This window comes from Parus major, chromosome 4, assembly GCF_001522545.3.
Source record: "Parus major isolate Abel chromosome 4, Parus_major1.1, whole genome shotgun sequence".
NCBI classification, from domain to species: Eukaryota; Metazoa; Chordata; class Aves; order Passeriformes; family Paridae; genus Parus; species Parus major.
Window position 1 is genome coordinate 26302209 of NC_031771.1, and position 24604 is coordinate 26326812.

General features: G+C 39.3%; 2 protein-coding genes across 6 annotated transcripts in view; one reads left to right on the forward strand and one right to left on the reverse strand.

The window, feature by feature from the left end:
- Positions 1–14572: 14572 nt before the first annotated feature.
- Positions 14573–17601, reverse strand: TIGD4 (tigger transposable element derived 4). The gene has a single exon (XM_015625262.3). It carries the CDS (start codon positions 17548–17550, stop codon positions 15826–15828), a length of 1725 nt encoding a protein of 574 aa, XP_015480748.1. The 5' UTR covers positions 17551–17601; the 3' UTR covers positions 14573–15825.
- An 11-nt stretch (positions 17602–17612) lies between these two features.
- ARFIP1 (ADP ribosylation factor interacting protein 1) overlaps positions 17613–24604 on the forward strand; it is a 41178-nt gene continuing 34186 nt past the window's right edge. For 2 of the 5 annotated variants that reach the window (XM_015625264.2, XM_015625265.2), the window contains exons 1-2: positions 17639–17732; positions 21864–21943. In XM_015625264.2, the coding sequence (XP_015480750.1) occupies positions 21866–21943 (78 nt within the window). In that variant the 5' untranslated portion in view covers positions 17639–17732; positions 21864–21865. Of the gene's footprint in view, positions 17733–21835; positions 21944–24604 lie in introns of those variants that run through there. The other 3 variants (XM_015625266.2, XM_015625267.3, XM_015625263.2) reach the window with 3 other exon arrangements.

Consider the following 24604-nt stretch of genomic DNA (forward strand, 5'->3'; position numbering starts at 1 on the left):
TGCTAGGTCTAAAATTATTCTCTCTGAGTTGAGGAGAATCTGCACTCCAGATTTTACTCTGGAGTATCCCAGGTTAGAGCCATTTTAAATACTTGTATAAAATTTTCCAGTAGTAATCTAAGGAAGGAGGGTTGAATGATGACTGTGTAGGAGCTTTATAGTACTTCCCCTAGACATCAATCTGTCAAAATCTGATTTCTGCTCAGAATGTGTTGAGTTCTGGAATTTGTCAAAGCTGGTGAATCTTTCTGTTCAGATTGGTGGAAACTGATCAATTGCTTCTCCAGCTAGTAATTTTTGTTAACACACTGTTGCTTTTATAGGTCATCAGTTATAGGTTATTTAGCCTGAGTAGCTGAGAAATAGGTCAGTGATTCATTAATGACCAGCTTGTTGATAGATTTAAGCCACTTGAATGATATAATTAACAAAAAATCTGAACTGGTTTCTTAGTATTGGTAATGTATGTTTATGAACTTCATAAAACAGTGGGGAGAAAAAGCAAAGTTGCAACATTTGCACCTACAAGTAGCTAAAGAGGAGCTCAGAGTTTTGGAAGCAGTACGCTGACCAACTAATCAAATATTTCTAGGAGATATTCTTTAATATGATGTCATAGTTATACACAATAACACTTATCAGACAGAAATGTCAGAGGTGAGATTTGCCAATACTTTTAAGATTTTTCCATTAAAAAATGACAGAAACTCCAAGGATTAGTAATAGTGTCTAATTGACACAGACTGTTTGAATGATGGAAGTCCAGAAACTGAGGCTACCCATCTGTGCTCAAAGGTGAATTTCTCTAGTCTGGCAATAGGAAAACTGATAATGGGATGGTGGCCAGCACAGGCAAAGCCTGTCTGTGTTTTCAGGAGCAGAGTCTCAGATCTCAATGCTGTCACTATTGTCCATTCTCAGCTTTCCTTGAACTTTAGTCAACAGTAGGCAAAGTCTTACTATTTAACACATGGGCTGCAAACAGGTTCTTCTGATTTATCCTGCCCTGCATATTTCCAGTCTTGCCCCATTCTGGAGACCCAGCCCAGCTCACTCATCCATTACAAAAACATAAACCTAGACAGAAACTGGAAGGGAAAACAGGAAAGAATTCATGTATGTTTTGTATCTTCACTGCATTTTTACACCATATTTTGAATGTAAAGAACTATATACATCTTCTTTTCCCTTTCAGTGTTTCTACATAGGTTGTAGCATTTCCCTCAAGTTCCCATCAACTATTATTGACAAATGTTTGGCTAGAAACTCATCACTCCCCTTGGAAGCAAGATAGCCATCTACTGCTGTGTACACAAGTATGATTTCTAAGGCAAATAAAAGTACAGGAAATGTGACTTTTGGCCACAGTACCTTTTAATTAAGATTTCAGTGGAATACAATGGCAGTTTGGCATGCATTTGACTATCCTAATTTTTTTTTTAAATTGTAGAGAAGGGGGAATGAGGTATTTTTGGATGCTGACAAATCCAACTTTCAAGCAAGGGCAGTTATCTCGGTTATCCCAAGTTATCCTAAGCAGCACTGGGATCGTGCTTCCCTGAAGTACTCCCAGCAGGCTTCCTTTAGCCTGCCTGGGAAGCAAGGTTGGTTGTTGTCTTCTGCCTCATGTGTCTCTCTTCATAGCTGAAATACAGAAACCAAAAGCTGTAGTGACAACTTCACTGCAAAACAAACTTGTGCATTTGGAAACCCATGTAGTTTCAGTCATGAACGATTTCATAAGAGGGGTAGAGGGTATCTGATAATTTCATAGGCCCTAGTGCATTTACTAGGATCCACAATGCACCTTAGCAGAAAGAAGTGTCTTTTTACAGGTAAAACCACTAAATTTTTGGGGTGCTTACCATGTATGTTACCCATCTGGAAACATTTGTGCATGTTCAATGTTATTATTTCATTGTTTTTTAGAGTATAAAGGGCATTTCTGACCACAAAGCTAGGCTGTTTGCTAATGTTGTTCCCTAATAGAGAAGGATTTGCATCACAGAGATTACAGGATGTCATCAGAACGACATTTTTAGAAAAACAGAAATGTATTGCAATGCTGCAGCCATTTGGCTGATGCTCTTCTTGTTTCTTTTTCCTGTGAGAACAACAACAGCTAAACTTTTTCAAGTGATGTGGCAAGCTGATGGTTAGTTACATGGCTTTTATTACAAACCTGCCAGTGCAGCTTGTCTGCTGCAGTCTTCAGCAGCTAATCCACCTGCTCTGAAGTGGAGGCAGGGGCTAGAGCCAGCCAAGTTCTGCCTGCCCCTTAATGACTTGTTTCTGTCTCTGACATATGTTGAGAAAGGACAGATAAATTTTTCCCACAAGTTGCTGTGAAAGAACAGAAAATAGCAGTGCACTGCAATTCACTGCAGCATTTTAAAAAAGCCAAAAACATCAAAGCAAAAGAGTTTGCGCAAAGCCCACAGGGATCTTCTTGAGTCAGCCAGAGTGTCAGCAGCAATGGCACTTCTGCGGGCTGCTGAGCTAAGTAAGATTTGCAGAATCAAGGCTAAAATCCATCCTTGTGCAGAAATTTCATGGGGATCTGGAACCTCATCCACGGTTTCACAGCAATGCCTGACTGAGCTGCAGATGACAAAGCTCTCTTTCCAACAAATTCAAATCTAGATTATATGAAAAGACAAGCTATATTTTATCTCAGCCAGAAAGGTGCTTCAGGAAAAGTTTTAGATCTTTCTGAAACCAATGCCACCTGTATAAATTAGGAGAAAAATTAGAACAATGAGATATTATCCCTAAGTGGGACAATGTAATATAGCTAAAATGAGAATGACAATAAAAGCATAAAAACAAGTATCTGCCAGTTTTAAGAATCTCTTTGCTTAACTGGACTTGTAATTGTCTTTTATTGTCTTTTCCTTTTTTTTTTTTTTTCCTTCCACATGCATAACACAAGCTGTTTCACGCTGACAATATTTTGTATACTTCAATAGGACCAGAAATAAAATACAAAACTAAACTTGAAAATATTCATATGTTTGCATTTAAGTTTCCTTTAACAAAATGAAAAATGGGTCCAAATAGAGATTTCTAAGACCAAAAAATCTCTGAAATGGAAGAGGCCTCAGGGTGCACCGAGAGCACTGGCAGATTTAGATTGAAGTGTAGCTGGACATTTCATTTCTACTCATTTGTGGGGAAGCAGTACATGGATTATACATTTTGTACATGCCAAAAGATTCCTAAGTTACTTGTGACTTGTGTCAATTCCTACAATAGATGATGCCTCCATTCCATTGTAGTACTGACTGTGTTTTGAAAGATGTGTCCTCCTGGAAGCTCAGCTTTCCCTCAGGCAAAATCCACAGCTGAAACTGCACTTCCAAAAGGACAATGTCTGGTCAGCAAAGTCATCTTGTTATTTGACCTCAAGAGAGACACAATTACTAGTTTATGTATTTAGTCCGCAGCAGAGCTTTCCTCCAGCAATAGTGGGGATTCACCCATAAAATCCTTCACACAACAACCTTCCTAGATTCCTATCCTTGGAATATAGGTGGGACTCCATAGGGTCCTGATGTTTGTCTCAGGCTGGATAAAGGTGGGATGAACACCCCAAAGTACAACTTTAGGGTTTTGTTTGTTTTTTTTTTAAAGCCTGCACTTTACCTCAATGCTATCAGCTGCGCATTCCTTTTGGTAACTAAATTAGTGCTTCATCCTAACTTTGCAACTTCAGAGTGCTCCTGGGCTCCAACAGTGGTTGTACCCTTTTCTGCCCCCAAAACTGTCTGTTTTATCATGGAAAATCCAGGGCTTTGGGCCAGGATGCTGTGCCCCTCTTATTTTCAAAACAGTGCGGAGCACCCTCATGAGAGATGAAGCCACGAGCATCTCGCAGCAGCAGCCAAGGCCTGAGCAATGCAATTCTGAGAATCAAATTTTCGGGCACTTTTATTCATTGTAACTAGGTCTACTGTGAGAGAAATCTACGATTTATTAATCTTTTATATTTTGTCCTTCTGAGGCCAGTGCTGGAATAAAACTGAAATAAAACCCATCAGTTTATAGAAAGGCTTGGGTCACCTTCCTGACCTTTTATTTATGAGTAAATCAGGGCTTCACTTTCTTGTGGAACAGCACAGGGATTTATTAAAGGTTTTAAAAGTTTGTCTCATTCTTTGAAGATAATTATGCACATGTTGTAGTAGGGTTTAAGCTGGAATTAGAAACTGAAATTATATGAATGGAAATATAAATTTTCTGTGGGGTTGCAGTATCTCAAACTTGTATTAAATATACAGTTGATGTAAACAATCCAAGTCCTAGTTAAAGGAACAATTGGGTCATTGGGCATGGCAACTCTGTTATCAGGAGAGGGTCCCCTTCCACTCTGAGTCAGGAGAGTGAGGAACACATCTGACCAGAAGTGGACCCCAAAAGATGAGCCATGTAATAAGCTAGGAAGAATTAATTCACTTGAGATGCCTTGCAGAGGAATGCAAACGTGCTCAAAAGCCTGTTCAGAGCAGGAGCTGACTCCTGAGTCTCTGGTATCAGGAATAAAGCTGTTTTGTACAGAAATGACTGTGCAGGCACAGGAGAGCAGCAGACCTCCCAGCACAGACAGACACATGGCAGACAGTACAACTGTAAGTCTAAAAGGAGTACCTGTGCAATTTAGAAAAAATCTTTGGAGAATGGAAATCTACTGGCTAGGTGGCTACTCCTGGGAGTGAGAGAAGAAACATATCCTGGATGTCCCAAGCAATGATCAGAGCCTTGCCTGGTCATGGGCTCTCATGTGCCAGCTCACTTGATAGGTGCATGGTCAGCAACTTAAATGAGGACAAAAGCCATCAGCAGGTGAATTATCTTTACATGAAACATCAGTGCTGTGTGTCTTACATGGAGGTGCCCACTCAGTGGTTCTCACAAGTCAATGCTAGCTTAAGATCTGGCTTGGAAAAACCCATAGTGCTCTGTAGAAATTGAAATGTTTCTCTTAAAGGGGTAACAAGAAGTGAGATTGATGAAGTAAGGGACTGAAAACCAAACAGAAGTCTGTCTTGGGTGCAATCACTGCAGAATTTAGTTAAATGAAAAGTAGAGAGACAAGGTACTTGAGGAAAAGTAAACTAGATTTTTTAAAATCCTCCTTACTTTCATTTCTAGGGTGCTTCAGTTGGATGTCCGAAGTTATTTTCTCAGCTGTAAATAATTCATAAGAAGAGAATAAAATCTCAAAAGCACATTCCTTCAGGAATACTAGACCATAAAAAAACACACCAGCACATCCAAACTGTAATGTGAGTACTGAGATTTTTCCAGCCACACCTAAAGCATCTGAAGATAATCTTTGATGTCCTAAAATAATGCTGCTTAAATGTTGCTTGATACTTTTTTAGGCTGTGGCAGCTCTCATTTGATCCTCCCACCTAGGTCCCTTTTTCTATTCTTGAATTAAATGTTCTCAACATTTTCCTTTGCATATTTTCACTGTAATTACTGAACTTTACTTCACAAATAGTTTATATAGAGTCCAGACTCTAAAGAAACATTAAAGAAAAGGTTTTTTAAAGCTTCTCAGATACCAAAAAATGCAAATAACCACTAACTACATTTAAGAATATGGATATCTGATCTGGGGAAAATTTTGTTCCTAGGTGATTTGAAAAATTTATTTTCCATGGTTTGTCATTTAAATACCTTTAAAGGACCTAACCCAAATATTCAGTTCTAGTGTAGAGCTATGAACCAACATTTAAAACTATGGAAGCAGCCTCCAGTCCTGTCATAGTCCAGCTCTGCAGAATTTGAGGACATATTTAAGCATATAAATAGTCCCAGTAGAATTAAAGAAACAACATCCAGCTTTAAACCAGACAGATATTAAGAAAAAAGTGTGATAGTCTGCAGAGAGACTGTATTTATAAAGTGTATGCAAGCAAGAGGCTAAATTAAGGCTGTTTGGAAGCCTCTCAGCATGTGTTTTGAGCCTGTGCCTTTTTAACTTCAGGCCCCTGAGTCAAAATGTGTTAGTGGACATGAAGGCACTTTGCCTGCTCCTCTGTGCAAGTGGAAACTAGGACTGAAGCAATGAAACATAGCTGATTATTAGAAAACATATTATTGAAACACTTATTTTTTAAAAAAATATTCAGTTAAAGCACTTTCTGTATGGCACTACATTGTTAATACTGGTTTGACCATCACAGATGCTACTATGTGATACATGCCTTTTTCAGGGTGATTGAACTAAACACACATATTGCTGATTCAAAAGTTTTCAACAGCCTTTGCAGTGCCAAGGAACCTGTTTCGGAAATTTTACTTTTTTGTCTAGAATCTAATATCAGAAACCATGCTGCAACCTGGAAAACTATGTATCTTCACCCTCATTTTCAGATGGCAATGTGAGTAGTGTCTTGCCTTATTTAATGAATTCTTATTTCTCTGAAAACCCCATCTCGACACAGGGTGTATTTAATCACTCACCAGGTCTTCATACAGGTGATATATTTTTTGGTGATATGCATCCAAAATGCCATCAGTCACAACCCAGGGAAGGATATGCTGAGGGCATTTGTGGCAGAAAGCATTGCTTCTCAACACCCTGTGTTTAAATCTAACTTTCAGTTCAGTATAGCTGACTGCAGTGCTGCAAGACTACCTGAAAAAATATGTATCATAAATTTTGCCTTCTAATTGAGTCTGGAATAGGGAGAAATCCTTTTCTAAGTGCTGGGTTGGACATACTGCAGAACACTTTCAGGTGAATCCGTGTTTTGTCCAGTATCTGTGATGGCAGTACAGGATGGCACACCTTCATTAAATATTTTTTTGGTTGCTATAGAGTGCTGTGACAGTGAAATACACTTCAGTATATATACTAGCAGCCCAATTACACATCCTAATAGCAGTACACAGACTGATACCCCTTAACTCCTGTGGCTCCCTTTTTATGCATATGACCATGTGCCAAAATGCAGGTGCACCAAGTGTGGTCTGAAGTGAGAAGATCATGGTTCTGACAGGCTGCTACCTTGCCTACATCCTGAGGCCTGATCTTCTGTCAGAAGTACAGGTTTTATACTTTGGTGTATCCTAAGTATGAGGCAAGCAATAGTAAAATTCTGTGAGAACTGGCATTCAGCCAGTCACAGGCAGATGCAGCAAGAATGAAAGAGGTCAGTCCTAACTAATGGCTGCTAATGAAATCCCTGATGGAAAGAATTGTAGATATGATCCTATAGGAAACAGAAGCTTCCTTAAAGTGAACATATAATTCCTCTCTTAATCCATTTTGGGTCTGAGCACTTAATTGTGAAGTTTTATGTCTTCTACCATGTCTGCAAAGGTCAGTCCACACCTAATCTGAGTCTACACCCTTCTTGAATGTAAATAAAGGCAGATCACAGCACGGTTCAAATTCTTATAATTTTATCTCCACACAGAGAGAAACGTGGAGTTCATTTGAGGTTCACAACTCATTCTTTTCCCATTAGAGCTGGAAATGCTTTTAGAGAATCCAAGTATCCAATACTCAACAAAACAAACAAAAACAAAACAAAAAAAAAAGCCTGCCAAATATAGGTGCTGTATTTAAAGCCTGTAAATCAGGAGGGTGGATTGCACAGAACCATCCCAGGTTTCCAAACTGGGGGATAGATCGGGTCAGGCAGGCAGCTGACAGGGAATTTTTAATCTCTGAGGAGCTGGAATGGCAGACAAGAAGAACAGAGAAGGATGAATAATTAAAAGCAAACCAGTACCTGCATTACTGCTTTTGGAGGATGTAATCTCACAAATATGTGAGGCCTTGCCTGAGGAGTCAGCATCCTAATAAGAGGCTGGCTCAGCCCACTTGGGAGGCAGAGCAGCAGTTAAGCCTCCCTCTGGCTGGATTCTGTGGGCTGTTTTCCACACATTGCAAAATTTCTTCTGAATCCTTGCAGGTCAATATCCTTCTGAACACTTGCAGAGCCCCCCCCAAAGAAAACTGTTCAAAATGATCCCCTTTGTGAGGCTGCACCAGTGCAAGCTACCGGGCTCTCCCCTTTTGAGATGAGGTGAGAGGATAAAGAAATCTGAAGGAAGTTTTAAATTTATAAAACTACCTAATCCCCATTCCAAAGAATTCCTTAGGAAGCTTACTTTAATGTAAGTTTCATATAATCTCATTGTCCAGGATACTGTCTGCCATCCCAGTGTTAGTCCTCAACAGATCATCACTGCAGATGCAGACATTTCACAAGGAATGCAGGTTTGGAGTTGCACATGTGCATTATGGCTGGGTATAAATAATGGTGTAGATATTGCTAGGGAATGAGCAAGTAATTTTACTAAAGCTATTTAACCATGAGTACTTAAGATGAAATTGCAAGATGACTTCTAGCCACTCAAGCATTGTTTGCCAAATGCTCTTCTGTTAGCTCTGGTAGGCAAGTTGTTGGCACCAGATTAGACTTTGACAAAGCTCTGAAGGTGTTGTATATTTTAGGGCACCTAAATCTACATGAGATGAGTGAGGGCCAGGTGAGAATGGGACACAAAAAACTACAAGTTTTATTACACATTAGTTTGGATTTCTGTTGCCAACTTCTACATGATAAAAGGGTATGAAGAACAACATTGCCAACTTGGCAAGAAATTATGAAACGCTAAATTTGTTTGTGTTCCTAAGAGAATTTCTGTTGCTTTTTGAAAGGATTGGGTTGGTAACAGGACATTTAGGGGAAGCCTCCTGATGGGGCATTGGAAGGCTGTTTGTATTCACTCAACAAGCAGAGCCAAGAGCCTGTAGCTCTGTTTGTCTGTACTTGTATTTCTGTCCTGCTGTTGCATGTCTATAGCATTTGCCACATCTGCTCATGCTTCTCTGTAGATTCTCACTGTTTAATGCACCAAATCTGGTCACCCTCAGCTCTCACAGGGAATTAAGGGTTTGTCTCTATTAGAATTTGAATTGTAATTAAAAATTGAATTGTTTGCCTTTGCTATGTGTTGAGCATACATGTAACAGTCAGAGCCACTTTTTCTCAGAGCTGTAAAACTGATATTCACTGTGCCAGCTTTTCAAAAATAGTTTAGCAGTTGTTGGTAACAGCACATAATAAGAATCTCTAATTAAGATCCCAAGTTCACATTACCAAGTGTCTCTTGGTTAACAAAATCCATGTCAATTTTCAAGCTCATCTGACTCTTATTGAAACGTCTAGACTCTGCAGAAACTCTTCTTACACAGAAATGCTGTTTCAGCCTTGCCTTGTCTCTAGGCAAATGTCTATTTGCTCACTGAACATTGATGAGCCCTGGGCTGGGCAGTGACAGACAGTTTACACAGATTGTGCATCCTTAGCTCTGGGGTAGAAAATTCAAACCCAAACTTGTGGCAGTTTTGAGGTGGAGGTGAATTGTGGGTGGCCATTTCTTGCTATCCAGAATTCAGAGAACTTGTGGTGTTACCTCTCATAATAATTTCTGTGAGCTAAATTATGTATGGAAATGGACTTACAGAGGACTCTCAATGTTGATTTTCAATAAAAAGTTCTGCTTAACCTGACTTACAAATTCTCCTTGAGTTCCTGCAGGGGAATCTCAACAGACCAGGACCCTGCCTTTTAACTCCTCCTTTTTTATGTTCTACCTGCCTTTCTCTATGATCTGAGGCCATATGGGCTCGCTACAAAGCAGAACATGGCACAAATATCTGAAGTCTCACCAACAGCTATTGAAATAGCAAAGAGCAAAAGTAAACAGCAAAATATGTAGGTTCAAATTTTCATAGATATTAGCTAATATTTGAGCTGGCATTTTTAATCGGACTTTTTAATGCAATATTGAAACACTATGTCAACAAACAGTTCCAAACTCCTTCTGTGTGCAGGTTTTGTTTGTGGGTTTATTTTTAACAAGGTTAAAAAAAAAAAGAGAAGAAAATTCATGCTGGTGATCAAGTGTGCAAAAGAAAAGTTCAAAAAAAGGCAAGACTTAAAATGACTGAGAATAAAGGACAAGAAAAAATAAAATGGAAAGAGGTAAATTTAGGGAAGATAATATACTTTTAATCATATAATCTTTGATGGAAGAATATCATGGAGACATGACAAGTAAGAGAGAAAGTAAAAAAGCTGGTTGTCCCCAGAAAAAGTTAAGTATTTGTTTTTGGAGGAGAGAACTCGTCATGAAATCATAGAAAGGAGGACAAGGGAGTTTGAAATGAAGTTTAAATCTTAGATGAGGCCAGTAAAAGAGGAGGGAAGAAAGAGCCACAGAACTAAGGGCGAGGATATGATATTTAGAAATGGAAATGTAAAAGTGAAATGCGACAAGGATTCTATACAGGCAGGTAGGGGTAAGAGCTGAAAGAGAAATAGGAGCAGTTTAAACAAAGATACTAAATGTCAGATTGAAAATTTCAAAAGAACAGGTCAGAAGGGACTACTGACAGAAAGGGGAGACATCTGGAAAGAGAAATTATGTGTTTTGTTACTGGTTCTCTTGGACATCCAGGGGGACTGCTCACCCTCCTCTACAAAAGCAAAAAACAAAAAGAAATAATGGCATACTAAGTGTTTTCAGCTAAATGAAGCAAGGATTTGGGAAAGCCACTAAATACAGCAATGGAGAAATTAGGGCCTATGATCACGAGGATGTGCACCAAGAGGGTGATACTGGCTGATACATGAGACAATTCAAAAATATGACCTGCAAAAGATAATATTAGAAATAGGGAGAGTAAGGAGGAAAGCAGCTTGCCAGAAGGTTGGGCCAACAATCCTAATATGAACATGAGGATTGTCAGGATATCAATGAATATAAAATGATAAGGGCGATGGATGAAAATGCAGGTGGAATTTTGAATAGCAAAGTATCGTATTGCATCATTTACACAGGTCAGAAATAGGAGGCACCAATGCTGCTAGAAGAAAAGCAGTGCTTTCATTAGGTTGTATCCTCGTATGCATGATACAGAGGCAGCCCCACAGCACATCTCTCAAGAGACGTGGGAGCCTTCAGATGAGAAATCCAACTAGTTACCACATGTCTAAGTAATTCTTGAATAGCGAGTGTTTTGTAAGAACTTCTCCAGAGCCAGATCTTCTCTTTCAGCTTTGCTACTGAGCAGGGACCAGGAGAGCTGAGACATCTTAATGCCGTCCTCAACAATCCTGGGTGCATCAGTCTCCAAACAATAAACCATCTTTTGGCATTTGGGGTGAGGTTGCACCATCCCATCGGACCACAACTTTCTCAGACAGATGAGTCACTTTGGTGATTACAGCCAAGCGCTGGCACAGCATGCAGAGCAACGCAAGTGTGGAAGGGGAGGATGCAATCCAGCCCTGGAACTCACCTCCCCAGTGACTCAGCCACTACCTGTGGGCAGGCTGACAACTCACAAGGATTGCAGCTACCTGCTGATGGGAGTGACCTGCTCCCCTTGGTGTTATTCGTGCACAAGGCTGGAATGTTGTGGCAGAGGTAGCATGACATGAAACCTTAGGAAGAATGTGACATTCAGCCGGAATATTGTAAAAGACAGAAAGCCATTTTAAAAACTGTCACGAATATGGCACTTTCTCACTCAACAGATTTGGTAATTCAGTGTGCTATTTATTCACTTTACTGATCACACTAATTTGCAGTTTGCACTTTTCAATTTTGCTCAAAGAACAGAGACGACACAGCTATGAATAAGTTGGCAAGACACTACTGGCTTCTCCACTCTGCTTTAACCCAGGTGTAGTATGGTTTTAACTAGACCCATGCAGTTAAACAGCTATATTTGAGAGAAGAAAATTCAGCTCAGAGTAACTGTGCTACCAAGAAGGGAAATGAGCTACACCTGAATTCCTGTTTTTATAAACCAATGATGTGGTTATACCACAGTGCAGTTGCATCAGGAAAAAGGAATCACATGTCTATACCACACAGCTTTAACATAAAGGTTGAATGAAAAATCAGGCTGTCAGATATCAAGTTGTTATATTTTCATCTGTTGCAAAGATTTTTTTTCTGTTGTTAATGAATGCATTGACAGAAGCACACTGTCACTCGTCCCACTGCAAAAAATTCATTTATGTTTGTTTGCTTATTAATTGACTAGGCTTGGTTCTGATTTTCAAGGAGGGGTCCCCCAAAACAGACATATTAAAACATCTAGATACAAATACCAACTTCCTTGCATAAATATAAAAACTCTGGCCACAGCAGCATTCAGTTCCCAATGAGAACTTTGCAAACCCTTCATTTATCAAATGCCTCCTAAAAATAGGAAGCACCAGCTTTTATTGATATTAAAGGAATATAATAAGATGAAACACTGTCATTACATTCTATGGTTGCCCAGTCACCATTCATTTCAGTTAAGACAGGAGTAGGCAAATATTACTCTGCCATTTCAATAAACACAGCCACCAAAAAAAACTTGAGGGTATTTTACTAATATTCTAATGTTATAATTTAAGTTTACAAAAATACCACACATAAAATTTAAAATCACTAAAGACTCTGTGTGTTTGAGGGTATTATTCTCAAGATTTGTATAATAATGTGAAACCATCAACCCATTTGCTCCCTTGATTGCTTAGCCATCAAAACGTCACAAATCTTGGATATACAAGTTCTCCTATCAATCTCTGACTGCCTCCTCTCTTCCATTTTGCCTAAGGGTGCAGAAAATTGTTATTTCCTTTTACCATTAGGGGTGAGCAATCTTACTTTCAGTAACAGCTTTAAAAGGAGATGTTGTTTTATAGACCTGAAAGGTACCCAGAACTGCACACACAGTAACACACACACACAAAAATATCACAGTGTAATACTTCTTACAGTTTTCAAAAACCTATGTATTAGGTTTTTGAAACTAGAAGAGCATACTTATTTTACTTATTACTTACCTCAAGAATTAATACAAGGATGTTTTTTATTATAGCAAACACACTTTCAAAATATTTTTGTCTATTTTGGCCTTGTCTAGACGTCAGTTATGTTTTTAAAACTTCATATTTTCAGTTCCCACTTCTAGAAGTCACTTTTGGGTTACTGAAAGCAACCTCACTAACTTGATGCTGAAAAACATAATCACTATCTAAACAGAGCATGAAGTAGAAAAGCTACAGAGAAAAAGCACATTTAAAGTATTAAAGCAAACAACAGCCTTAGTTACCTGCCTTTTGTAGAAAAGGTTCATTTTAAATTTGATGCAATCTATATTCTTCCTCTCCCTCCAAAAGATACCACACCAAGATGTAAAAAGCCATTGTCCTGGTGGTTTACCCAGACAATGTAAAGAAATCTCCAGCTCAAACTGTGTGCACAGGCTAAACTGACAAACATTTACACAGCACACTGCTTCCTTTTCCACTGTTAGCTTTTCGGATCTGGGAGTCTGCATCTGCCTGTGACAAACACCTGAAACAGCAACAACTTCAGAACAGATTTCATTTTCACTCACTATAAATGTGACCAAAATCAAGAGAGGAGAAATATTTGGGCCCCTAAATAATTTTGAAAGCTATAGTGTTAGAATTTAAAGTGTCTGACTTTCAGAACCAGTTTCAGTGTGTGCATTTTAGCTTGGTTTCTCAGAATGAGCTAGGACACTAGAAAAAGCCCTATATTCTCTAAAGATACAGGATTTTGACAGGCTGTATGTTTTTCAAAGAATGTTCCACAACTCACCTTCAAAGTCCAGGCCACATTAGTAAATCCTTCCTGTTGTTTTCATGAGGGAGTATGACAACACTGAGCAATTAATTTCCTTCCTTTCCAGCTACGATGTTATTTCCCATCTCCTGATTTTCTAAGCCTCTTCTTGCAAAAGTTACACTTCTTGCATAGTGAACCCTTGTTAAACCACGATTTGCTGCTTACACATGTGAGTCTTTCTAATTCAGATCCAACACTTTCACACTCTGAATTCTCTCAGGAGGAAACAGTTTCTTCATCTGGAAACCAGGCCAGTGAGGGCCACATGGAGTCAAATCATAACAAATTACACATTTACTATATGGATAAGAGAAAATTTTCCTTAAACTTGCCTTTAGCAGGAGAAGTTGTTGCAAAGAAATATATTTGAAATCAAAAGATTACTATAAGGAAATTATCTACAGATGTCTGTGGGATTTAGATGAACTTCAAATAAACTTGGTCAGAACAGAAAGTACATTTCATAAGCTTCTTCTAAAGTATTTAAGCAAGCAGAATGTGACACAGATTGCTAATTTAAAAGATTTTGCATCTGTATTTTAAAATAATAAATACCTTGAAGAGATAATTCAGAGGAGTACTTTTTTCACGGAATCCATAAGTCTCCATGTAGAACTTTATTTATTGGGATTTCAATAGAAATTTCTTATTTAATCAGAATATCCTTTGGATGGAATTCATATAATATATCTCATAACAAGAAACCAGATGTTTGTGGGGTTTTTTTTGGAAGGGGTTGTGGTAAAATGTTCATACAGTCAAAAGATTTTTCTTACCAACTCTAATATTTTCACTGTTTTTCAACAATCTGATACATTTTCTTAAATGATTTCACAAATGGATAAACTGTCCTATACCAGAAAAAAAGTGAACAAAGATGTAGCCAAACTATTTATTTAAAACTGAAGATTCACAAATGCATGAAATTTTTTTCTTATGGTTTAATTACAGACGGCATAATAGATTTTTTATTACAGGCTTCTGAAAGGGCGTCCATATAATATTTGCTTCTTCATCTAAATTAGAAAAATAAATATCTCCAACTTCTGAAAAAAAAAATTAATTTATAGATATGGAATAGATTTAAAACAGGTTCTGAAAAAAGCCAGAAGGTCATATACACTAAGGGTTTTGGCTCTGATACGATTACATTGTTTGAAATGCATACTCAAAGACATGCAAATGTACCACGACTTACAGAACTTCACACTGAAATCATGCAAACAGCACCCTTGTTAATAGGGCTTGTAGTGATAAACCACATTAGTGCATTGAATCCTCCAAGTATTGAAAATTAAACAAGAGCTCAGTGAGGTTTTTACTGCAGATACTGTTGGGTTTTTTTCTGAATTTACTGTAGAAATATATGGAGGTGCACAGGAAGACCTACATCAAACTATGTACCAAAAAGGCTGAAAAGGAGAGAATGACCTTCCTTTTTTGACCTCTTCAAAGACCAAGTAAAGGTTTGTTTGTCTTTTGACTCTTGGATAAATTATTATGCCATTCAAGTGTATCCACATAGGAGCGGTTTTAAGAAAACAAAAAAACACATTCAAAGCTGTGGTAACTTTCTGCTGTTCATCACCCACTGCAAGAGTAAATGATAGCCAGAATTCTTGATGAAGGGAGAAAAATATTTCTTTTTAAAATGCCTTACTTCTCAGAATTTAAGCAAGTATTTTCTGTGTTATTCAATTTTGTGTTTTTGTATCAAAAGCACCAAGGTCATAAATATTTACTACTCCACTGTGAAAACCCCCAAAATGACAGTGAAATTACTGATGCATAAAAGTGCTAGTCTCTTCTTGAAGAAAGAATTCCAGGTGGTCAACAGTTTATCCTGAGTGCACCAAACTGCTCAAAGAATTTCTTTTGCCTCCACTGTACTTACTACAGTTAGTATTTTAAAGGTTCAGCTTACTCCCTCTTTCTACCTCAAATATTTGTTTTTTGCTCCTGATTTAGTGGAAAATTTCAGTTCATAGCCCTTTTTCATAGTTTTGTTATGTTCATCTAGGCACCTGAGCAAAACACACAAGAGAACATTTAAGCAATGCTTGTTATTAAACTGCCTGTCTTCGATAATAGAATTTTTTTCCAATTATATGCTTTCCCACTTTGCTAAAATATTTATTCACATACTACATGTTGAATAAAATTCTCCAAGTCAGCTAAGGAATCGTAGAGAGAATCATCTGTCTCTTGACTTCCGAGAAACTTTCGAAGGGTATCTAAAGCACTCAAAGCCTCATTTTTGGATGGTAAAAGCTGTTCAGCTCCCTGAAGTCGACTGCCTTCATCCTTAACTTCATCACCAACAAATGTCTCAGCTTTATCTGATGCACTTTCTTTGGCACACATCCTTTCATTATTTGTGGGTACTTCATAAGTTTCCGAACCATTATCTAGAGCTGCATATTCATCCAAAGACAAACCTTCTGGAAACTCTACTCCAGCTGCCCTTGCACGTGCAATCAAATCAAAATCACTTTCAGCCTCATTGTTGTTATCATTTGTCTCAGTTTCTAACTTGAAAGTTGCTCCATTGTAACTTTTTACAATAGTCTCTGGTGTTACTTCCCTCCAGCACAGGTACAGCATCTCAATTGCATCAAGAAGGGTCAGCATAAACTCTTTATTACTTTCTACACAGTCAACAAAACTCTTGATAAGACAGTGCCTGTATTTAACCTTCAGACTTCTGATAATCCTTTCTTTCACAGCTATATATGAAGAGGAGTCTGGAGGAAAGAACACTAATTTGACAGACTTCAGGTTCTTTACTTCTATGTGAGCTGGGAGAGAATCAACAAGAATAACCACACGGCGCTGCTGTGCTTGAAATCTGTTATCAAGTTTATGCATCCACTGTTCAAAGATTCCTGAAGTCATGCACGCCCTGTCATTTGCTTCATAATCCACTGGCAGCAATTTCACATCTTTGAAAGAGTGTGGACTTTTTCCTATAATGAGGAGTGGGAGTTTCTCAGAGCCATCCATATTTGTACCCACCGCTACAGTGATGCTCTCTTTGCTTTGTTTACCCACAGAACAAGTTTTCCCTTTAAATGCAAACGTGTTATGTGGTAACATCTGATACAACAACACAGTCTCCTGTATGTAAAACACATTTTTTGGCCGATAATCATTTAAATAATAAGGAAGCACATTCTGGCACCAAGGAGTTGGAGCACCCACTGTAGGAGTAGCAGCTGCTTCTACAGGCTGAGCTCTGAAAACTAAACCATACCTCGACTTGAAACGATCGAGCCAACCATTGCTGCATTTAAAATCACTGTGTCCAAGCTTCTGGGCAAAATCATTCGCCTTGAGGCGCAACATAGGGCCATTGACCGGCATATTCAAGCACTGTGCAATTCTGTACCACTTCATCAATGCCTCCTCCAGGTCGGCATAAAAAGCAGTCCTCAGTCTTTTCCTTTTAGGATCAAACCGTAAAGTTTCAAAGGCTTCCAAAACTTTTTCCTTATTCTTCATAATCGAAGACAGGGAGTTCCTCTTGATGCCGTACTGAGCTGCAACGTCCGCCTTCTTCTTGCCGCTTTCCACGGCGCTTATGATGTCGATTTTCTCCTCGATGGATATACTTTTTTTCCTCCTCACCGTGGGCTCGGGCAGAGCCTCTGCCATGGCACCGAGCAGCGTGTCCCAGGCGCGCTCATCCGCGCCCACAGCCGGCCAGGCTCCGTCTCTGCCGCTCCGGCTGCTCTCCCAGCCGGCGGCCCGATCTCCAGGCACGGCACTCGGGGCCGGGGCAGCCTCCCGGGCGGTGCCGCCGTGGTTGCCATGGCTGCTACCATAGACATGACGGCCTAGAGAGGCCGCCGCCGTCATCCCCTTTCCGGCCCGGCGCTTCCGGCTCCTGCCGCCGCCGGAGAAGGAAGAAAATAAAGCTTGAGAGGGGCCGCCGGCGCTGCCCCGCCCGGCCTCCTCCGTACCCCCCTTCCCACCCTCCGTCCTGCCCTCCCGTCCCCCGCAGCACGACGCCCCCGGGGCCGCAGCGGCGCCGCCGGCAGGTGAGGGACGGGCCGGGCCGGGCCGGGGCAGCCGCTGGGCCCGGGTTCGGGGAGGGCCGGGCCGCGCCTCCTGCTCCGTCCCGTCCGACGTGTCACCCCGCGGGAGCGGCCGCCCTGCCCCGGGCTCCGCCGCGCCACCGGCGCTGCCCAGCGGGTCGGGGTCGGCCCGGCTCGTACACCCCGCTCCGGGGGTGCTGGGCGGCCGGACAGGGTGGGCATCGCCCGAGCTCGGGGGCAGGCGGGTTCCAGGAGAGAGAAAGGGAAGCGGTGTGTTGGTGGAGGAGGAAAACTGTAGATGCTTTGTAAATTTTGTGCCCCTGGGAGTTATTCCACACCCTGGCAATTACTGTTTTAAGCGTGCCAATTTATGTTTTGCTTAGTGTTCTTAAAGCGTGGAAACGCTTTGGTGTTGTGTGACAGGCAGGTGTTGCATGTGGTACTGTCTCCAAACCAAAGACAGATCTTCCAGTATTTCTTATGTACCTAATAGGTTATTTTTAATCGAACCCCCCTAATAGCCTTTCATCTTGCATAAATGCCTTTGGAAGGGATCATTCTGAACATCCATCCCAGGATGTAGTTTCAGTTTCTCACGTGTGCTTTTTATGCTTGGTGGAAAAGGTAGCAAGGAGTTATCGCTTTGCAGTCGGTGGCTCTGTTACCTAAGAGTTGATTCTCTAGAGAAGATAACAGAAGGGTTCTTTTTGCAGGGCTGGAGAAGGATGTTATTTGATCAGTGCAACTCCAAAACTTTCGGAATCGTGTGTATGTTTACGTATGTATGTATGTAGGTACACACATAGTTAAAATATCAGGAATAAGAAGCACAGAGGAGTGTTAGATTGAAAACATTGGAAGCTGAGGCAGTAGGTTGATCAGCTGTTTTTTCCTGATTTGGTAGAAGTTTAAAATATAATGGGAGCCCATGGTTTAGTTAATCTGGAGATGAGCAGAGCATTAAAGTGTTCAGGGCTGGGTTGATGTAGCATGGGAAGTCTGAAAGTCAGCAGCAGCCCTGTTCTCCAGTCTTTGTCTCCATCATGTTTTCTAACTCCCAAGCATAATTAGATCTTGCAAGTGGAGCAGCCAGGGAATTCAAGAGCATTAAGAGAAAGCTATGGTGTGATTGCAACAGGAAGTGTTTAATACAGATTTTTACAATCTTTTTTAAAAAGTGGTTGATCTCTATCTTGACAAGAATTAGTGAAAGTCTTCTTAGTTATAAATTGAAATTAAGAAGACATCCATAAAATGATAATTTTTCCACCAGCACTTGGATTTTGTGCAATATTACAAAAATTTTCATTCTTTATGCAGCAATAAAAGTGTGTAATAAACTTCATTTTAGACAGAAGATATCTTGCTGTTGCCTTATTGGCAATTTAGGAGAAAAGTAATTGAAGGAGCCAGTGCATCTTGCTTAGAAAAGCAGATCTGATTGTTGAGAATCCCATGGTTCTTTCTGAGACCATAAATCATTTACTTATGTGATGTAAACATGTGAGGAATATACTTCTTATTAAAAGTTAATTTATTGTTGATGACATTTACTTCATAGTTTCATGAATAAGAAAATATGAATTTGCCTTTTTTATGAAAAGTACATAAGTATGCTCTTAAAATCATTAATTATAAATGGTTAAATATCTCTATATGTCTCCATCCTAGAGGAAGCTTACTATGTTGTTCATAAGTTGATTTGCTTTTTACTTTTCCAGTTGAAGAAGTGATACATAAGTCCTCAGGACTCAAAATCATGTGGTCTTATTTATGGTGAACAAAGCTTAAATTACTGAGGCTGTAATTCAGTATGCATTTAAGGGTAGCTTCACCATGGTGGGAATGATTCTTAGTCTAGTCTGTGCCTTTTGTCCTACTGTGATGCAGTATTTGTGTGGATTTGCAGAACTGGTATAGTGGGGTAGAAGAGAACCCAGAAGGGCAGGAGTGATATGGACAGGGTTTCAATTCTTGTCAGAATATGGATCAAGCATGTTTTTGAGTTGTTCTGTTGCAGCAGGTGGTAGCAAATGTCCTGGGACACCAGTCACCTGATGTGTTCTGAAGTTGTAGCTGCTTTAGTGAAGAGACAAACCAAGCCCTGGATAGCACAATCCATCCTGTACTGGGGATTAGCGACCTCTTATAAAGAACAGCCCTTTGTCTGGCATCTGCAAGAACTACAGAGATGCAAAAGCCTGTATGCATTTCTGTAGTGGAACCTTAAATGATATGTGTATGTAAATGTCTTGATTACCACAATTTCACATAAGTGTCTTCATTTCTGAATCTTGGTGGAGGTGTAGAAAGTTTTCATCCTTGCATCCAGTATTTGATGTTTACATTTCTTTTCTGTAGAAGCAGTAATCAGGAAATGCTGTAGTTAAATTTGAATGTGCAGTTGAACTTTTTATGAAAGCCGCCTTTAATCTACATTTTTTCCTCCTTGTCATGTTTTAAAGTTGATCATTGTAGTCCTGTAGAGCTGTGTTGAAACTGTTAGCACTGCTTGTAGGAAAAGAACACTACAAAAAATTGATCATGGAGGGGTGTTGTAACACAAATGGTAAATTCATTTGGCTTTTAAAAAATTATTTGCCTTTATGTAGTGTTTTCTACATGGATTTGTGAGATGGTTCTTGCCCCTGGGTTCTTAAATCTGTCAAAAATGTTTTTGCCTGTAGCATTTAATAGTTTAGAACAGTGTTACCACGGTACATAGGCTTGTATGTGATGTACAAATATAAGTCTGGAAGCTCTGGTGTGGTAGAACTGAAGAACAGATTGTCTTAGTGAAGGCTCTACTACAAGATAAATATAGCTTTTTGTTTCCTTTTCGAGAAAGGAAATCACACTTATTCTCCTCCTCTATAATGTAATTGTTTTAGCTAGTCAGAAATAAGCTGTTAAGCACAGAGGTTGTTTTCAGCCACAAGCAGAGTTTGGACAGGACCATGTGGGCAGATAGCATGTCCCAAAGAAATATGAAAAATTAAGAAAGCTGCATAAGGATGTTAAACTTATTTCTTAATTACTTCAAAAAGGAATTTTATATCAATCCTGGAAAAATCCACCTTCATTCAGTGATAGCCCTGAATGAACTGTTTTTCTGGAGAAAATCTCTTACTTTACATATTTAGTTTTCCAAAATAAAGTAATAGGTTATCCAGTGTAATATGATCTAGGTGATCTAGGTGAGTCAGTTTCTCAGCCTTTGTGCCCTTATTTTATTTCCCTTGCTATGTGAGCTGCTTACCTTATTAATTATTTGCTTTAATTAGAATGTTTTATAGCTCAGGAATTTGAAATACAATATAAACACAAATAATAATATCTTGATAATTTTTCCTAATCTGGTGTATGTCTGAACATGTATGAAATGGTGCAAGATTTAATGAACTGAAGTCATGTGTGATTATATACAATACTGGCAGATTGATTAATTTTTAATGATTGGTTGTCTCCTCCTTTCAAACAGCTGAGTGAATTGTGGTGTCACCTGTAGTTACCAGCTACTTGGAATCAAATTTAGATACTTTTCCTTACTTAAGCTAAAATTGTGTATCTATTTCATCTTTCATGATGGCTGTATTCACATAGCTGATTTCTTGTGCATGTGCTCAGCATTAACTTTCTTTGCCTCTGTAGCTGAGATCTTTTGGAGGCTACAATGACGGGGATTCTGTTTCTAGTAAACACAACAGGCTTAACAGCTTAAAAAGTTTCAGTGGCTTAGCATCAATATAATCTTGCAATGTTTGGATAAATCTTATGTCTTAACAAAATGGTGATCTTTGCAATGGTAGGATACAGTCAGTGTATTGTTGCAGGTGGCAGTGCATGTATCAGCTGAAGAACCTTGTTTGACTTCCAGGGTTTTATGTTGCAAGCTTAGTTGTCTGTGGGGAAAGGTTGCTTTGGCAGTGGAAGTTTACACTAGACTGTATTCCTAATCTCTTAGATTTTTGGAGAGCTAAAGACCTGGCCACCATCAAAAGAAGGAGGTTTTGCTTTGATTTAGCAGAACTTATAAAAGAAATGTTTTCTGAGAGCCTGCTTTGGTTTCTGTGAGGTGCAACATCCAGCCCCTTTCACTTCAATTAATGCATGCCAAACCTATTTGGTTTTCAGGTATGTCAGAGCACAGCAGTGAATCCACAACACTTGATGAGTCTCATCCGTCTGCAGAAGAGGTCCAGTCTGGCTCTGAGGTGATTGGGTGATAGTTTAGTGTAAAATCAACCAATCCTAACAAGTTTCAGATTCCCAAAAATTCTGCTATGCATAGCACAGTGCTGTTAATGTGGGGGTACAAGTTCATGCACAGCATCTTGAATGGGTGGGGTTGGTTTTGAGACACCATTAAGAACAGTCCAGTTAATTCATAGCAAAGGATTACTTCAGCCAGTAGCTTGTTGCTGTGCTGCAGTATTTGTTTTGTGAGTTGAATAGATTTAGTCATGGTAGAATCTGAAATGTGTGAGTATTGCAGGAAGAAAAGGTTGGTATCTAAAAGGCATCAATCTTTGTGTAACCTCACTATAACAAGGTATTCTATATACTCCTGAAGGAGTGAATCTTTTTTTCCCTGAGAGCAGATAAAGCTTGCACCTTCTCTATGACATATCTGAATTATGAACGAATTCCTAAGGTTCCAAATATTACTTAGCTAATCAGGTGTGTTTGGGATGCTCTTTCAGAAAGATAGAGTCAACGTTTTCCTGACTCTTGTAGAATAAAAATGAAAAAAGGTAATGCTGACTTGACCACTATTGGACTTTCATTGACAGTGAATTGTTTTTAAACTTTCACTAAAAACAGAACAATGATTCTATTTAGCATATTTCCAAATCTGATATATGTAAACACAGATGTGCAAAGAAAATACTGATTGTTACTGAAGGATGAGTCTGTTTTTTCAAAATAAAATGTGCATCTGAAAGGCAATGTTTTCTATAGTGCTTATGTCTTTCATGCCTAATACATCAATACAATTTTAGGAACTTATTTAGAATTACATTAGGTTGTTTATACATATGATAAATTTTCTTCTGAGGAATCAGTTTTTTTTGTATACTTAGTTTAAGTCAGCTGTAGGCTATACTTGCCAAAGAGACACTAGATGCAGCAATCATACTCCCTGCTTCAACAGAAATGCCGCTGTGGTTTGGTGCTTTGGTTTTCTCTTAGATCAATAACCTTCCCACGTTTGTGTGAAGTTACAGGAGCACACATCCAGAGGTAAAGAGAAATGGCTGCTGGATTTGGCAGTAGCCTACAGTCAGAGTAAGTATTTTGAGACAGTGCACTGCTGAAGTAAGCTGATGCTGTGGGCAGCCCTTCATTCTCAGTAGTTTCTTTGCTGCATTACTACCTGCTCTGTTTCATAGGTGCAAGTGTTGGAGGTGTGCCTGCTTTGGAGAATTGATGGGAGTGGAAAAATTACCCATCCTCTTTTTGAGCACAGGTCACTTTCTTTTGATCTGCAGTGTTTCCAGAATTGTGTTTGCTGTACAAATACATTGTTCTGGCTCAGGAAGGAAGTGAAGGGATGGTGAAAGCTGCTGGGCAGAAGAGTTAGGAGAAAAGGGCAAGGACTGGTTCTTGACAGCAGTGCAAGCTTGAACTGTTGACTAAAATGGAGATGGTTGTTTCTTGTTATGTCTGAGTTAAATTAGCAGTTTTTCCCACTTCCCCTTTTCAGCTGCTCATTTCATGGCTTTGTTGGTTGTCTGACCTCATTGCAAACTGATTCAGCTCACTGAAGCTGGAAAGTTTACCTTGTGAAAAGGTCTATTGCCAGGCTAGTGAGTTGTGTGTGGTGACTGTAGTCAGGTGAGTGTTGGGGAGGTGGGCTACTGTGTGGTTCACAATAGAGACTGAAAAAGTAGAGTGGTGAAATGTACCCTTTTCAGCAATGGGAAATTGTTGTAGTTCAAACATAGCATGGAACTGACATTAACAAGTAATTTTTTGCTTTCTCTGAACTAGATACATAGGTCTCATTCAAGTAGGAATGCCAGAAAAATAGGTGAATTGCTTCTAGTTGTCCAGAGAAGCTGATGAATTTTTGTTTTCTAGTATATGTAATTATTAGAGATGTGTGCATATGCATTGAGTATGTATATCTCTGAATAAAAGCATAAAAATATATCAATGTCAATATTTGCAAAATTATTTGAGATTCTTGTTGAAAAGCACCTAAGTGAAGTATTTGTTTTTCCTTTAATTAGAGATGCAGTTTAGTTTGTGATCACTAGTAAAGTGCCCCTTGACAGTAGAGGACTTTCCCTTTGCACTGTGTGCTCTGATAATTTGCAGAAAGGAGAACAAAACCAGCTGTGAACAGAACATGACCTGTGCTAATGCTTCTGTATTGTGCAAGTAGCTGTGACAGGCCAAGCGTTTTGAAAAATACCTCACTTGACCATATTGAGTAGAAGTGTAGTTCCTAACAGTCTTAGAGCTTAAACACATGTGAGATTCAGAGCAAGCATAAGAAACTTGAGCTGGTGGACAGATTTCACAAATCAAAATGTAATGTGGCAAGTAACTAGGACATTTAATCTATGGATGTTGTGTAGCAACTCTCTGTGAGGAGCAGGGAGTTGGATTTGATGATCCCTTACAACTTGAGGTATTCTATATTCTGTGAAATGAAACAAATTACCGTTTCAAAAGTACTCATAAAATAAGCATAGACCTTTTGGTGTGCTTAAGTAGAAGCACATTTATTGGAGCCCACAGACAGTGACTAGTTTGAAAAAGTCTTCAGAGGCCTCAAAACTAATAAAGGAAATCAGGCTCACAAATGTAAATGAAGTGGTGACATGTGAATGTGGAAGAAATATTAGCAATGGGGTATGACAGAA